At 35.7% G+C, this 16,618-nt stretch overlaps 1 protein-coding gene across 1 annotated transcript in view; it reads left to right on the top strand.

The window, feature by feature from the left end:
• The window catches only part of LOC131991973 (unconventional myosin-XVIIIb-like), a 66,202-nt gene that overhangs the window by 38,056 nt on the left and 11,528 nt on the right, over window positions 1-16,618 (top strand). The window contains exons 30-38 of the mRNA XM_059357287.1: window positions 2,748-2,948; window positions 3,043-3,153; window positions 5,912-6,016; window positions 8,232-8,393; window positions 8,976-9,089; window positions 11,074-11,190; window positions 13,593-13,676; window positions 13,836-13,973; window positions 16,081-16,266. Coding sequence (XP_059213270.1) covers window positions 2,748-2,948; window positions 3,043-3,153; window positions 5,912-6,016; window positions 8,232-8,393; window positions 8,976-9,089; window positions 11,074-11,190; window positions 13,593-13,676; window positions 13,836-13,973; window positions 16,081-16,266 — 1,218 coding nt within the window. The remainder of the gene's footprint in view (window positions 1-2,747; window positions 2,949-3,042; window positions 3,154-5,911; window positions 6,017-8,231; window positions 8,394-8,975; window positions 9,090-11,073; window positions 11,191-13,592; window positions 13,677-13,835; window positions 13,974-16,080; window positions 16,267-16,618) is intronic.

The following is a 16,618-nucleotide window of genomic DNA, read 5'->3' as shown; positions in this document are numbered from 1 at the left end:
GGTACACTGAAAAAAGAAAATAGTTGAACCAACTTAATTGAATTGTTTCATTTGATAACACCTAAATGAATTAAGTTCTTTCAAATTAATTTACAATCTATCTTATTAAATTCATTTGAAAGAACTTAATTCATTTAGGTGTTACCAAATGAAACAATTCAACTAAGTTGGTTCTTTTTTCAGTGTAGACCAGCTTTTCATGTGTGCTGCAAGATAGCAGTGCTGCTTTTGTCAATGGAGTCTGGTGGACGTAAAACAACTTTAGTTCCCCGTAGGAAAGAGCTGATATTACATTTTATATCAGCTGATATAGAATTTTTCACAGCTGTCTAACATATGTTTATCTCCTGACCCCGTCCATTGTTTAGCTTCCGTGTCAGTCCTCCCGCCTGCTTCTACCAGACGTTCTGACCGCCATAATACACTGACTGTGGATAAGTGCCTCATACAACCTCACGTCAATAAATCTGAACCGTCCCTTTAATGACTTATTGACAGAACAAGTGTCTCTGTGTGTTGGAGGACACGGTGATGTCAGCAAACACAAAGAGCGGCGCTGATGATGAAATAGTGCTTTTTACGGTAAAACGCCAACGAGCACCATTCATCAGATAAACCTGGAGGAGAGCACATAATCTATGGTGGAAATTACACGTCACATGTGATTCATGGAGCCGTGTCAGCGTGGTAAAGAGACGCAAACTGCAGCGCAGATGGATGAGTCAGAGACGAGCGGAGTCATGACAGACTGTAAATGTTCACGGCCCGCTGAGAGCTTTATGTTGTGATATTCTCCCTGAGTTAAACAGCAGAGAGCCAGCTCGTCACTGCAGAAACTCAACAAACCGTCCAGACATCCAGTTCTCATCCTTTTATTTATCTTGTTGCAGTTAAAACAAGATGACAAAAGTCATGCTGTCATTAAACATAATGGATATTTGCAGGGGAGGAAAGATGCAGCTGATTAAATAATATGAGAATCAATCATAAACATAAAAATAAAAGTGCAGGTGAAATAATATAAAAATGATCATACAGTCAAGGACAGATATGAATGAAGAAGAAGTGAAATAAAAGGTAAAAAATATATATTATTTGTCTTTTTCAATTACATTTTTAAGTAACCAATTTGATTTCAAGCTCTTCCTGAAACTTAAACTGAAACTGGTAAACTAAACCAATAACACATTTTTCCTTTTCAAAATAAAGTTTAATTTCTAAGTAATACCAAACCTCAATTCTCAGTGTAATGTGCTCATTTTACTGCTGGCAGTTGGTGATTTAATTTAAAATATTTTTTCATTATTAAAATATTTTTTGTAACATGATAATAGTAACACGGACAATATGTATTTTTTCTGCAGCTGCACTGCAAAAACCAACTGACAAAAAATAAGAAATAAATCACTAGAATTACACAAATACATGCTCGAAATAAGTAAAATTATCTGCCAGTGCAGTAAGTAAAATGTTTCTTTGTAAAACTTCTGGAAAAACAAATGATGCCTTGAAATAAATACAAATATACTTATTTTGAGCAATTGAGGCTTGAAAAGTCCAACTGCAGTAACATTAAAATAAGCCAGAAATACTTGAAATGAGCATGTTTTGGTCGGTTGAAAATACTTTTGAAATATCATTTAAACTACATGCAACTAAAACTCTCAACTGGAACCAATATTTTAGGAAACAACTCACCATATTCAACAGTTAAATAGCCTGAAAAGCCTGCTGCTAACGCTTGCTCAGTTTGTTTCTCTTTCGTTCAAATATGGAGTTAAAAACTACCAAGATATAAAAAATGCATCACAAAATGTGACTTTTAACTTGATAAAAAGTCAAATTATGACAGCTTCTGGCAGATGCATGCACAAAAAACAGTAAGCCACTGAAGAAATCACATTTTGGATACTGTAAGTACATAAGTCAACTAAATTAAGATAGATCCAGTTGTTTTTAGACATTTTAGTGCATAAAAGTTACATAATCTACCTTTAAAATACAGCAGCAGTTTACAGGTGCATCTCAATACATTAGAATATGATGAAAAGTCCATTTCCAGTAGTTCAAGTCAAACAGCCCCAACCAACTATTGAGTCATATAGATGGACAGACTTTTCAGACTTTTACATATTAAACATACTTGTTAAAATTGGTCTTTTGTAATATTCAATGTTTTTTGAGACACTGAATATTCGGTCTCCATTAAATGTAAACCATAATCTTTATAATTAGAAGAAATTACATAAATTAAGACATGAAATATTTCATTCTGTGTGTAATGGATCTATATAATGTGTTATTTCCACTTTTTGAATTCCATTACTGACATAAATAAACTTTTCTACTATATTCCAATTTATTGCGCTGCACCTGTAAGTACGTAACTCAGCTAAATTAAGACAGATCTTGTTTTTGGACATTTTAGTGCAGTGAAAGTAACATAATCTACCTTTAAAATACAGCAGAGGTTTAGTAGAAGGCTGTTTCCTTTCACAGAAACTTGTCTGTTTATGGTGTATTTTGTGTTTTCTGCTCCTACGTGCTGCTGTGCTTCACTTCCAGCTCCCATGTGGCCAAACCTGCCAGAGTATCCTTGAGCAACATTAGTCCGTTTAACCTTCGTCAGCTTCAGACGCGCTGCAGTAACTAGAGGACAAACGCTGAGTGTTGAGTTGGAGGATGAACAGACTGTTCTGATGTGTGTGTGTGTGTGTGTGTGTGTGTGTGTGTGTGTATGTGTGCAGGAGAGCCAGTCAGAGGTGGGCCGACTTCAGAAGCAGAAGGAGGAGTTGTGTGCTCAGATCCGTGACCTCAGCCTGCCCGTCGATCTCGCCTCCGATTCCCTGCCCGACCTCAAGAAGCAGCTCCGCCTCCTGGAGAGTCAGGCCAGCGAGAGAGCGCAGGAAAACAGCACGCTCAGCGCCAAAATACAGCAGCAGCAACAGGTGCTTCAACAGCACACACACATTCAGATCTATTCAGATATATTCAGTGAGCTGCTGCTCTCAGCTCATCTCTCTGTTCTCTGTTCTCCTGCAGATCCACATGCGCTTTGAGATGGAGATGGAGAGGATGAAGCAGATGCATCAGAAAGAGCTGGAGGATAAAGAAGAGGAGTTAGAGGATGTGCACAAGTCCTCTCAGAGACGGGTAGGTCCACACGATGATGTAAATCATGAGCATCTACAGAGGAAATAAACTAAAATACACTTACTGAAGTCCTGCCCTCTGAACCCCACCAAACTGAAACTTAACTTTAACTTTAACAAATCGCCAAAACCACATTGGTTTTTTTTTCAGGGGAAAAAGCTGTAAAAACAGGCATTTTCATCAGAGTTTGAACTTTCCAACAGTGTTTCTGTCACAAAAAGGGCCCAAAACTTGTGTTAAAATGTTGATATTTGTGTCAGAATCTCTTTATTCCACCAGATCCTGTTAAAAACATTAAATTCTGCTCCTCAGAGACACTGTGAAGACATGATTGATTCTGCTGAGACCAACGGTCACGTGACAAATATTCACTGAGAATCTGTTTACACAGAGCAGAGAGGAGAGGACAGGAGAGGCTGTTTACACAGAGCAGAGGAGAGTGGACAGGAGAGGCTGGAAACATGACAATACTTCAATATAAATGTAGTTTTATTACAATTAAAAACATATTATTTATCAAAGATATTCATCTATTTTTTCTGATTTCTGTCATGTCTAACTGTTATTCTGCACGACATGTTTGAGTTGTTTCCACTTGCTGATTCCATAGAACTGCAGGACTTGTAGATTTATAGAGATTTGATAGATTGCAGTGAGATACAAGAAGACAGAGAGAAGAACAGAGAACAGAGAGGAGAATGTAAAAGGACCAAAAAAACACCCTGAAACTGCTTGTTGGGGTTCAGAGGGTTAATGTGTATCCAGTCTGAGAACATTATGATATGAGTATATGAAGCTTATTCTCATGCTGTAATATGTCTCATAAATTCTTGCAGCGGTTTATGGGTTGATAGCCTTTGTTACACAGATTTTGAGTTAATTTTACCATCTTTTAACACTCAGGAATTGCTAAAAATTGTTAAAAATCCGTCCAAAAAATATCACATGAACACTGTAGAAACTCACGCTGTTTGGTCTCAAAAACGTTTGACATTGTGTTACTTTTAAAGCTGGTCCGTTGCTCCAGTTATTAATTTCTTCCAGAATAGTGATGAAGAGCACCAGGAGTGAAGCCAGTTTTCATTAAAAACTAAATCATGACTGGAGAGTTAACTGCATGCCAAATTAATCAGAGCACAAAAGGCCAAATGCCTCCTTAGTTACCGTATTACCGGATGTTCACAGGCAGTGGAGCGTTTAAATGGCTGTTATTTTAAATGGACTCTGGCACGGTACTCGTTCCACACCGTGACTACGTTATATCACTTCCAGCAAACTTCAGTGAGGGGAAAAACAGCATCACGATTTGTTTTATGTTAATATTCTCTGCTGTAGCTCACCTAATAACACAAGAACAACAAATCAGAGAGATATTCCATTAAGCCTGTACAGTTACAGGGGAAATGCTGCATTTTCAGTCGTGAGATTATAAAATATTTTTCCTGCAGCAGCACTGAACTCGGTAACCTGAGTTGTGTAAGCGAGCAGTGTTGTGTTGTTTGTGTGCAGATGGCTCTTTTTCAACGTCCTTCCTCGGCTGAAAGGTGGAAACTAATTCTTTTCACTCAATGATCCAATTTTTTTTTCTCTCTTCTATTTCATAATGTTATGCAACCAGACTGTCGTTACATCATATCTCTGCTGTCACATTAACACACACACACACACACACTGGAATGTAACTACAGTTACTCAAGTATTAATTCAAATGTGCTTTACTTGTACTTAATTAACTACATTTGTCCGACAGCTTTAGTTACTTTGCAGATTTAGATTATTCACACAAAAGATTTTTATTTTTTACACAACATTTTCTCCCCTTTTGATTTATTTTCCTGTTTAATTTCCCCATTTATTTATATTCATTTTTAAATATATTTATTTTTATATTTCTTTTTAGTGTATTTATTTATTCTTATTCATTAACATAATAATGTTTATATTAATTTTAAATGTATATATTCTTTTTAATTTTGCATTTCTTTTTAGTGTATTTATTTATTCTTATTAATTTCCAAATATTTTTATTTATTTTTGCAGTTATTTAGATTAACTTTAAAATGTTTTTTTTTTGTAATTTTGGATTTCTATGTTATGTATTAATTTATTTATTTTAATTCATTTTAAACGTTATTTATTTATTTTGCATGTATTTTTTTAATGTATTTTAAATTATTTTTGCAATTAATCAATTAATTAATTATGAATCATTTTATAAAATACTTAAATTTTACATATTAATATCATTTTTCCTGTTTACATGATCTCATATTTATTTATGTATTTCTTTATACAGTAAAAGTAACTTATTACTTTCTAATGAGTGTAACTAACAATATGCAGAATATAACCTTGTTGAGTGTGTGTGGGCAGCTCACGTGGTGAATGACTTCAGCTGTACTCGAGTAAATGTACTTGGTTACTTTCCTCGCGTCCTCCTGACTTTGTTCCCTCTAGCGGGTTTTAAACTCGGCCTGATTTATTCAGCAGCAGGTCGTCGGCAGGCTGCAGTTATTTGGTGCTGTTTATTTTCTGAAGCTCCTCCACAGATGATGATGTTTTTATGCTCGTCATTATGCAACCTGCTGCAGGGAACATTTCCTGTCAGCAACAATAAAGGCTCATTCATTCCGGTCATCCATCAATTTATTTCATTTTGTATGTGTGTGTGTGTGTGTGTGTTTGTGTGTGTGTGCATGTGTGTGTGTGTGTGTGTGTGTGTGTGTGTGTGTGTGTGTGTGTGTGTGTGTGTATATAGCTGAGGCAGTTGGAGATGCAGTTGGAGCAGGAGTATGAGGAGAAACAGATGGTGATTCATGAGAAGCACGACTTGGAGGGACTCATAGCAACTCTGTGTGACCAGGTACACACAAACACACACACACACACACACACACTGCATCACGTTAACTGTGCACATCCTTGTGTTGTGTGAAGTTTTATTCCTCTGACTGGCTGAGCGTCCAGCCAGTGCTCTCTCTCTCTCTCTCTCTCTCTCACATATCGTACATCATTATTATGATTATTATTATTTATGGTTGTGGGTTAATGTTCTCTGGCTGATGAATATGTCATTCCCACATTACGGGCTCCACAAAACAAGCATATGCTGCGAGGAGGAGGCGGTAGCGGCTAATTTAGCGCTCTGTCTCTGTCACCATCAGGATGTAATTGGACTCCTGATGAGTGTCAGGACCTGGTCTGCAGCCGAGCTGGATCAGAGCCAGAACCAGAGTCCTTTCAAAGGTTTAAACAGACAATATGTCATTTTTCTGTCACTAGGGGTCTCTACGGAGCCCCTAAAGGGACAATAAAACAAAGATCTTTAAGTTTCTGGGGCCAGTTGCATAAACTTAGTGTCAGACTAGTCTTGTTCTTAGACTGGTGACATGTACCCACCTGGATGATTACATTAAAACAAACTTAGCTTATGTTCATTAGCTTTACTCTGGATGTAGAAAGGGAAGGATGCAGCACAAACTATATAGTCATACAGCTAATCCTCCTGGGGTCATGCACCCTCTTGCTTTTTTTTTATTTTGGCGTACATGTTGAGCTACATTTGAGTCTTTTCAAAGGTTTTAAACACACCCTTTGTCATTTTTCAGTCATTATGGAGCCCCTGAAGGGACCTGGGCAAAAGAGACAAAACAGTTTCAGACTAGCCTTGGCCTAAATGATCATGTTACACCCATTTAATTAAGCTTCTCTGCTGCATAAACATTGAGACAGACTTATTTTAAAGAAGGAAGTTAGCCTGAGGTAAGAACTTTGTAGCAACAATCTGTTGCAAATGATTGCAAATGTTCTCCTGCATTTTAACATCTTTCTCTTTACAGATCATAGCTTTCTTTATGCATGGTTCATTAAAAGTTTTGTTTCATTTCCAGTGAACTTTCACCTATCGAGAAATGGACAAATTTGTCAAAATTATTGATTGTCCAAAAATTGACACAAGAGAAAAAGAATCGCCCTCGAGTCTCGTTAAATGATAGTCAGGTAGTCGAGACAAGTGAAATTATTTTCGGAGGCTATACTGAAATGAAACTCTCTGGCGAGATAGACTCACCCTCTCCCCACGATGCCTTGGAATGTGATCTATAAGATTGACATAGTCCCAAACTCAGGGCTCAGCAGCACAGATCACTCTTGGTTTGTTGTCCCAGGATGTTCAGGAGGGTTTTCCTCCGCTATTTTGTCCTGGTGTGTACAAAGCTTGTGACAAAATAAGAGTGAATCTGCTGTTTGCTTTCACTTTTTGTGCTTCTTTAAAAGTGAAGATTGTGATTGTGTTTCTCCATGTTGTAATTACGCAACGGGGCGTCAACTATGTTGGGGTATCTGTTTAAAGATACCAATTGCCTTCATCAAGGATCACCAAAAATGTTGGGAATTAAGGATGGCTCTTTTATGAATAAATGATGACCTTGCACAGGGCGTCAAATATACTAATAAAAGGGCGTTATCATAAATGCTATCCCTTTCATAAGGATACCAAATATGTAGGGATGACCTGAGCAACGCTTGTGTGGATCTCACGGTTCAAAAGTGTGGTTAGATGGCTATAAGAATTATTAATAATTATCATAAATAATTATTAATTATAAGAAATGATATGACTTGATTTACTCTAAGTCAGCTCGTAAAAAAGGGCACCACTCTGTAAACAGAGAAAATATAGCCAATTCACCTAAATCAGTCTCATAAAGTTATTAAATGATCAATTTGGAACACTGATTATTAATTATGAATATAATTATAATCAAATTACCATATTAATATTTAATAGTGGTTGAAGGAATCGTGAATTCTTGACACAGAAGAGGTCAGCATATCGTTCATAATGTACAACATTAAATAGACAGCATTCGTTATCAAAAGGTATTAATTCTAAACTTTGTAAAAATAAAGCAAATAAAAGCACACATCTATAAAATAAGAACTACATTACAAAAGAGAGGGAAACGTGTGTGTGTGTGTGTGTGTGTGTGTGTGTGTGTGTGTGTGTGTGTGTGTGCATTTAGTCCAGATAAGATTCTGTTTCAGGGTTATAATCTGTGAGGTGTGTGGTGCTGCAGGTGGGTCACAGAGACTTCGATGTGGAGAAGAAGCTGAGGAGAGACCTGAAGAGGACTCACGCCCTGCTGGCCGACGCCCAGCTGCTGCTCTCCACCGTCGACAGCCCGGGACAGAACTTCCCCAACGGCAGCAAGGAGCAGATCGAGCGGCTGCACTGCCAGGTACGCTCCCCTGCACCAAACCATCACCTGACGCCAGTGGCGGTTCTACACAGGGGCCTACAGGGGCCACTGCCCCCGTGAAGAAGCCCTTGGCCCCTGCTGTGGCCCCTGTGTCAAATGAATAATAAAATGATCAATGATGAATGACGGAACAATTCTTACCTATTTTTTGTTCAAGCAATATCTCATTGTACACAAAATGAACCCAGAATTGTGCAATATAAGCTTGCGTATATATAAAAAAAATCATTCTTACTGGACTGCACTTTCAAAATGAAAAAAAAGTAATTGTGCACAAAAATGAGAAATGTCATTGTCGTACAAAAATAGTTGTTATTGTTGGTAAGTCTCATTGTTTCAATCAATGTATTTGTATCTTCCAAATATACTTAAATTAGATTTTTAAATAACCTAAAAGAAAAGGGTTTGAATGCTTAAATATGATCTTTGGCGTTTTTTTATGTGCCCTAAACACTGGCCCCTGCTTGGCCCCCACAGTAAAACTGGTCTAGAACCGCCACTGCCTGACGCTTCTCTGTCGCCGGGTTTAGATACAGTCTCTCTTTCTGTGTCGCCAATTAGGTGGAGGAGAGCGAAGCGAGGCGGCTGGAGGCCGAGAGCAGCCAGACGACTCTCTCCCAGGAGCTGGAGAACTGTCAGATCGAGCTGGAGAATATCTGCAAACAGAAGAGCGTGGTGAGTGAGCAGACAGGTGACGGATCCAAGAGGAAAAACCTGAATAAATGAGCAGAAATACACAACAAATAGAGATGCTTCCACACAGGACAGGAGGTTAGAAAGCAGACGGGGTTTCAACTTCTCTCTCTGCTCTCTTGTTTCATCCTTCACACTTTTCTTTCAACCACTGAGCTCAACACAGTGAATGTCTTCCAGGAGAGACTGTCTCTCCTGCAACGATATCACATTCAAACAGAAGCCTGGGTGATGAAATCTGTGTTAATATCATCTATAAGTCCCACAGAGGAATTACAAATGTGGCCTCAATATTATACAGAAAAGTCGCTGATATAAAACTGAGATAATTTATTTAGAAAATATTCGAAGCTGCATAATTTCACAAATCCGACACTAAACGGACACAGAAAAACTTGCAGCACGTTTTTTAGGTTCAAGCTCATAAAAGAAGTTTCTGCTGACGCGTCTCTTTAAACAGAGAAAAGGCAGGAAGTGACATCAAAAATGCATCATAACTGTAACTCACAACAACAATGGGACATTTGCATTATTGATGGAGACTGTTGAACATGTGATGAAATATTTACCACAAAAACATTTTACCGTGCTTGGAAGGTTAGACTACAGTAGAGCAGAGGACAGGAGCTGCAGAAGCCAAATAAATAAATAAATAAATAGTGACTGAGTAAGTTTTAATTAATTGAACGCACCAAAGATAAAGTTAAAATTAAATGTGGGCATTAATTAAATGATAAAATGTGACATAAATTGAAATATCTGTTTTAATTTTGCTTTGTTTTTTAATTACCTTTGTATCAAGGTATTATTTTCCTATTTCATTTTCCCTATCCTTTTTTATTTATATTCATTTTTAGAAGTAATTATTTATTTTTAAAAATATATTAGGACTCATTTTTAAATGTTTTAGTCATTTATTTTTTCAGTTGTTTAAATTTATTTTTAAATGTATTTATATTTTTAATATTGTGCTTCTATGTAATATATTTATTTATTTTTATTAATTTTAAAATGTTTTTATGTATTTATTTTTTCCAGTTATTTATATTCATTTTTAAATGTAATTATTTATTTTTTAAATATATAAGGACACCTATTTAATGTTTTAAGTCATTAAATATTTTTCAATATATTCATTTTTGTTATTTATTTGTATTCCTTTTAAAATGTTTTTATGTATTTATTTTTCCAATTATTTATATTATTTTTTAAAGGTATTTATTTTTAATTTTGTATTTCTTTTGCAATTTAATTAATTATTTAAATTTATTTTAAAATTTAATTTTTTATTTCTTTTGCAATTTAATTAATTATTCAAATTAATTTTAAAATGTAATTTTTTATTTTTTGTAATTAATTAATCAGTTAATTTATGATTACATGATCATATTGTACCTATTAATACTATTATTTTCTATTTCTATTTTTTTCCACTTTTTATTTCCCAAATGTATTCATTTCTGTATTATTTTATTCATACATTTCTTTATTCATTTCTTCTTCATTATGCAAATCAGGCAGCTGTCATTCCAAGAACAGAAATGTGTTGAAATATGTACATTATTTATGTATTTAAATGTTTACTGTTTATATAATAGGACAAAGATAGAGTTAAGTCACCAGAAGATGCAGAGACATTGTCCTTTGCTGCCTTAACTCTGACTGATGTTCAGTTGCCGACTCTTTATTGCTGTAATAAGACTCCACATTTCCTCTGTAAATCAAAATATCCCGGGATAGTTTTCTGAGTCCTGAGCGTCTGCTGAGATAGTTCATTCTGCTTCTGTATTAACTGAAGGTGACCTAAATAACTGTATTAACATCTTTATCAGCCTCAGTCTTGTCTGATCTGGATTCTAGCAGCTAGAGGACACTGTTTTAATCAAACTGATGTACTGAACATGTAAATGAGGCTCTTATATATATGCATGTGTCCCTGGTCACCTCTCTGTCCCGCTGTGTCCAGGTGGACGAGCAGTTTGCTCTGCTGCAGCATGAGAAGGTGGACCTGCTGAAGAGGCTGGAGGAGGACCAGGAGGACCTCAATGAACTCATGAAGAAGCACAAAGCGCTCATTGCTCAGGTACAGTGCTTATACTTTGTGTTTCTAGCTCAGGGGAAGGCTACCTGCACTGCAAAAAAAGAAAAGTTGGGTGAACTCAAAATTTCAACGCAACAAACTTCGATAAAATTTTAAGTTGGACAATTGAACAAAATATTTTAAGTTTTGTTTTTGAGTTTGCTCAACTCTGAATTCAGATTTTTGTCAACTCAACTGTAAGTTGTACTAACTTATAATTATACATTGTATTAACTTTTTTTTTTTTTTTTTTCAAAATATTTTTATTGTCAATTTTCAGAGTGACAAATAACATACATACACAAATAATAAAGATAATAATAAAAGGCAAATAAATAAAAATTAGACACAGACTATGACATATCAAAACAAAGTATACACAATATAATGTCAGTGTTGAATGTCCACTTAAGTGTATCAAATGTCACAATAGGTTGTATTAACTTTTAATCCTTACTTCTGCTAACTTCTACAATGTGCTGAATTGGCACGATTGTAACACCGCTATGAAATGTCAGCTAATGTTGCGACCACAATTTTGAGTTAGCATTGATACGCTAATGGCTACTCTTGTAGCTGTAACAAGCAGCGCCGCTAGCATCAGTTAGCCGCTAGCTTTTGCTAATGACCGAGTTTCACCGCTTTCCCGCATTTCACAACAAAGAAATAAGAGTTATCAGAACTATTGTCCCTTGTTGTGAACCCCAACTTAAAGATTTAAGTAACAACAACTCACCAACTTGTTTTTGAGCAGACAACTGGCTTCCTTTGTTGTGCTAACTTACATTATTGCCCTAAATGTCAGTAATTTATATTTCCAAGTTTTACCAAATTAAATCACTGTTTTAGGCCAAAAAATACAAGCTGGCTTTTTTGCAGTGTGCAGCTCCGGAGCCACATGTGGCTCTTTAGGCCGTCTGCAGTGGATCCATGTGACTGGGACCAAAACATGACACCAAATTAAATTAATTTTCTATTTTTTTTCTATTTTTTACTTTCATTGATTGTTGGAGTAGGCCCAAAGCAATTTGTATTCTTCAATTATAAAAATGTATTGCTTATACAGGTGCATCGTAATAAATTAGAATATCATAGAAAAGTTTATGTCAGTAATTGAATTCAAAAAGTGGAAATAACACATTATATAGATCCATTACACACAGAATGAAACATTTCATGTCTTAATTTATTTAATTTCTTCTATTTATAATGAGTATGGCTTTCATTTAATTAAGACCTAAAATTACAAAAGACACTTTTTAAAAAGTCTGTTTAATATGTAAATGTTGGCCTCTGAAAAGTATGTCCATCTATATGACTCAATACTTGGTTGGGGCTATTTGACCTAAACTACTGGAAATAGACTTTCCATCATATTCTAATGTATTAGGATCACCTGTATATACTGAATTACATTTTATGTTATTTTTACATTTTAGTCAACTAAAATGTCTTACGGCATCTTAACCTCTAAATTTTGCCAAATCAAGTCTAGTTTTGATTTTCCCTTTGATTCCAAACCTCCTGAGAAGGGATGGGAATAATTCATCGATATCGTTGAGAATTTGGTCGATCATGTGGAATTTTTAATCAAGTAATTTTATCTCTGACTTTGTATCAGTATCACTGAACTGGAACATGCCGATCATTCAGTTCTGCGGCCATACGTCAATAAGCCAATAAGTTTGCAAACTTAAACTAGCCATAACAATTATAAAACACACAGAAATACAAGAGTATTAATTTGAGCAAAACTATCTTACTGTACCAAATCTTACTAGCATGCATTACTGAGTTTAATTTAATCCAAAACTTTAAAGACAAAACACATTAAATATGAAGATTAATATAAAAAAACTAACCTCATGCCTCTTCGAGGGCTAAAACATAAAACATTGAACTCCTTGATGTTATCTTTACAGTTTAATCTCAGTTTAGTTAACGTTTCGTCCTTTCAAAATAAAAGCGTCCATTATCAAACAGGCTTTTGTACAATACTGTATATATATTATTTTGTCCATATATGCACGCAGCGATTAATCGATTAATTGATCGTTAACGTTATAGATAATCGAGTTGGCAGCTTTCTTCCAAACGTCCTCCCTACTATTTCTTTGCTGTCCAGCCTCTCATTTACACTTGGCTCCTCGCTGCATTCTGACAAAATCATACTAATAAATGCTCATTATGACCTATTAGTATTGTTGGTAGGGTCATTTAGACTCTGTTCCATCTTCATTGTGAGGCTCCAAATAAGGTTTGCAACACCATTATGGTACTTTCTCTTTTTTTTGGCCAACAACGGCTCTTTTGTTAGTTAAGGTTGCCGACCCCTGTTCTAGCTCCATGAATCACTTTTTTATCCTGAAATCCAATCTGTGTGACACTCTCTGTGTTTGGTTTAGTCCTCCAGTGATATCTCTCAGATCAGAGAGCTGCAGGCTGAGCTGGAGGAGGTGAAGAAACAGAGACACTCTCTGCAGGAGGAGGTGAGCTCTCTTCACTAAGAGCTTTATATGAGATTGTTGCAGAACTACAAGCTGCAGGTGGAGCACTGATTTCACACTCACTGGTGGATTCATTCTGCTCTCCAAATGTGTTTTTGGCTCCCTCCCCCCTCTCCCTCTCTCCTCCTACTCACCATGCAGCTCCAGCAGAGCGTGTCCAGGGTGCAGTTCCTGGAGTCGTCCACCGTGGGGCGCAGCATCGTCAGCAAACAGGAGGCGCGTGTGTGTGACCTGGAAAACAAGCTGGAGTTCCAGAGAGGGCAGGTCAAGAGGTTCGAGGTGAGAACAGATGTTGCACTCCCAGTTTTAAAATATGATTATTCATGTGTAGTGTTTTATTTAATACTTTAATCTCTCTTTAATGTCTTCAGAGAACAAGAATGTCCTCTACCTAAAACTGCTATAAATAATTCTATATACAGTCATGACCATTTATATCTTCAAATTCTTGTTCATTTTAATGCCTGGTACAACTAAAGGTACATTTGTTTGGACAAATATAATTATAACAACAAAATAGCTTGTAAGAGTTTAATTTAAGAGCTGATATCTAGACATTTTCCATGGTTTTCTTGATAATGATTTTGGTTATGATTATGATTATGATTATTATTATTATTATTATTATTATATATAATAATATTTAAAATAATTAACTTTTTTCCATGACTGTATTAATATTATTTTATATTTTCACTAAGTTATATCTGACCAACTTCAGTCCGGATTATAACAATTAAATATTCATTAATATTCAGAGTTTTAACCCTTTAAATGCAAATGTTTGTTTACATGATTCCACTGTTACAAACAAAGATACACAAAAAGTACTATTTCTGTGTAATAAATGCGGCACGGAATTTTTAAATTTTAATTTTGACTCAGTCTGGTATATGTTAATTCTTAGCAACAACACTGATTTGAATGCATTTTTATATTTTGGTGCAGTGTCACCTAAAAAAAACAACAACAACTCTACTCGTTACTTTAGAGAACAAAAATGTCTCTTTCCTTAAACTGCTATAAAAATACTATATATATTAATATTATTTTACATTTTCACTAAGTTAAATCTGTTTATCAACTTCAGTCCTGATTATAACAACTAAATATTCATTAATAAAAATATTCATCGTAACCCTTTAAATGCCAGTTTGTTTACATGATTCCACTGTTAGAAAAACAAAAATACACAAAAGGTAATTCATTTCTGTGTAATAAATGCTGCAGGGAATTTTTTATTCATTTTTATTTTGTCTCAGTCTGGTATATGTTAATGCTTAGCAACAACACTAATTTTTTAATGCATTTCTATTTTTTGTGCAGTATCACATTAAAAAAACAACAACAACACCCACTCGTTACTTTAGAGAACAAAAATGTCTCCTTCCCAAAACCACTGTTGTTGTTTGTTTTTTAATTAAAAACATTAAATGCTTTGGGGATTTTTTTTTTTCACAGTTTGGAATAGTCAATTATTAGCAACAGCATTGATTTTTCAGCATATTAATTAATACAATTTGTTCAGATAAAACAAACTCCCACTTGTTTTCTTGCATGACAAACTGCTATAAACTCATTTTATATTTGCTCTTTCACTATCAAATATTCATTTTTTTATTTTTATTTGAACCCTTATAAACCCTTATAAATACTGGTTTGTTTACACAATGCCATTGATTTAGAAAAAAATGACCTGAAATAGTCGTTTGTACACTAAAAAACAAACAAATATGTTGTTATATGTCAATTATTAGCAGCAGCATTGTTTTTTTAGAATATTGTGTGAACTTGTTATCTTGCAAGGCAAACTGCTATAAAAAATATCACATACTAATATTATATTTGCACTTTTACTGTCAAATAAAAACCTTTAAAAGGCGGTTTGTTTACATAATGCCACTGTTGTTTTAGGAAAAACAAACAACAAAAATAGTCTATTTTCTGTATATCAATAATGAGCCCCAGCATTGATTTTGCTGGATGCCATCAAACTCTGCAGGGCTCCATAATAAAGCTGCAATAACTCCAGTGGAAACCAGGAAAACTGAGAATGTATTTACCCCAAAGGGCAAACGGGAGAAAATGGCTCAATCTGGTAGAAAATAATAAAAAACTTCTATTTTAATGGGTTTCAACGGGACATTTTTGTCCTTAAGGGCCCGATTGTCTGTACTTTGGATACAAAATGTAATATTTATTACAGACTAATTAGAGGAGCTGAGGTTGAACTTCCAAAAACTCCAAATAAAAAGCAAAAACTCACACTTGCCAGAATTTATGCCACATGAATAAACACAGCAACAACAAAAAAAAACTCTCCCTTGTGATGCACAACGATGAAACGTTGTCCCACTTGTGTGCTGTGCTGTGCTGTGCTGTGCAGGTGCTGGTGCTGCGTCTGAGGGACAGCGTGGTTCGTCTGGGCGAGGAGCTGGAGCAGAGCGCCCAGGCTGAAGCTCGGGAGAGAGAGAACGCCCGCTACTACCAGCAGCGTCTGCAGGACATGAGGCACGAGATGGAGGAGCTGATCCAGAGGGAGCAGGACAGCAGCCGCAGACGCATGGAGCTGGTAACACACTGCTCTCACTACTTACTGCTGCTTTATACTCTCAGACTGGACCTGAGGTTAGAGCAGATGGTGTGGAAGCTGCTGTTATCGTTGGCTGTTTCCGCTTATACAGCTGCAAGAAAATATGTGAACCCTTTGAAATGACCCGGTTTTCTGCATTAATTTGTCATAAATTGCGGAAATACTGACGGCCTGCCAGCGTTAAATATCGATACTTGGCGGCCATAAATCGATACAATATCGCCAGGCAAAATATGGCGATACTATGCTGTATCTATTTTTTCCCTCCACCTCTACCAATAAACCCTTTAACCCATTAAGGCCTAAAACACCTGGAAAAAAATGCCTGGAA

The sequence above is a fragment of the Centropristis striata genome, chromosome 19, assembly GCF_030273125.1.
Source record: "Centropristis striata isolate RG_2023a ecotype Rhode Island chromosome 19, C.striata_1.0, whole genome shotgun sequence".
In the NCBI taxonomy this organism is placed as follows: Eukaryota; Metazoa; Chordata; class Actinopteri; order Perciformes; family Serranidae; genus Centropristis; species Centropristis striata.
Note: the sequence above shows the minus strand (reverse complement) of the source record. Positions and strands in the feature narration are given on the sequence as shown.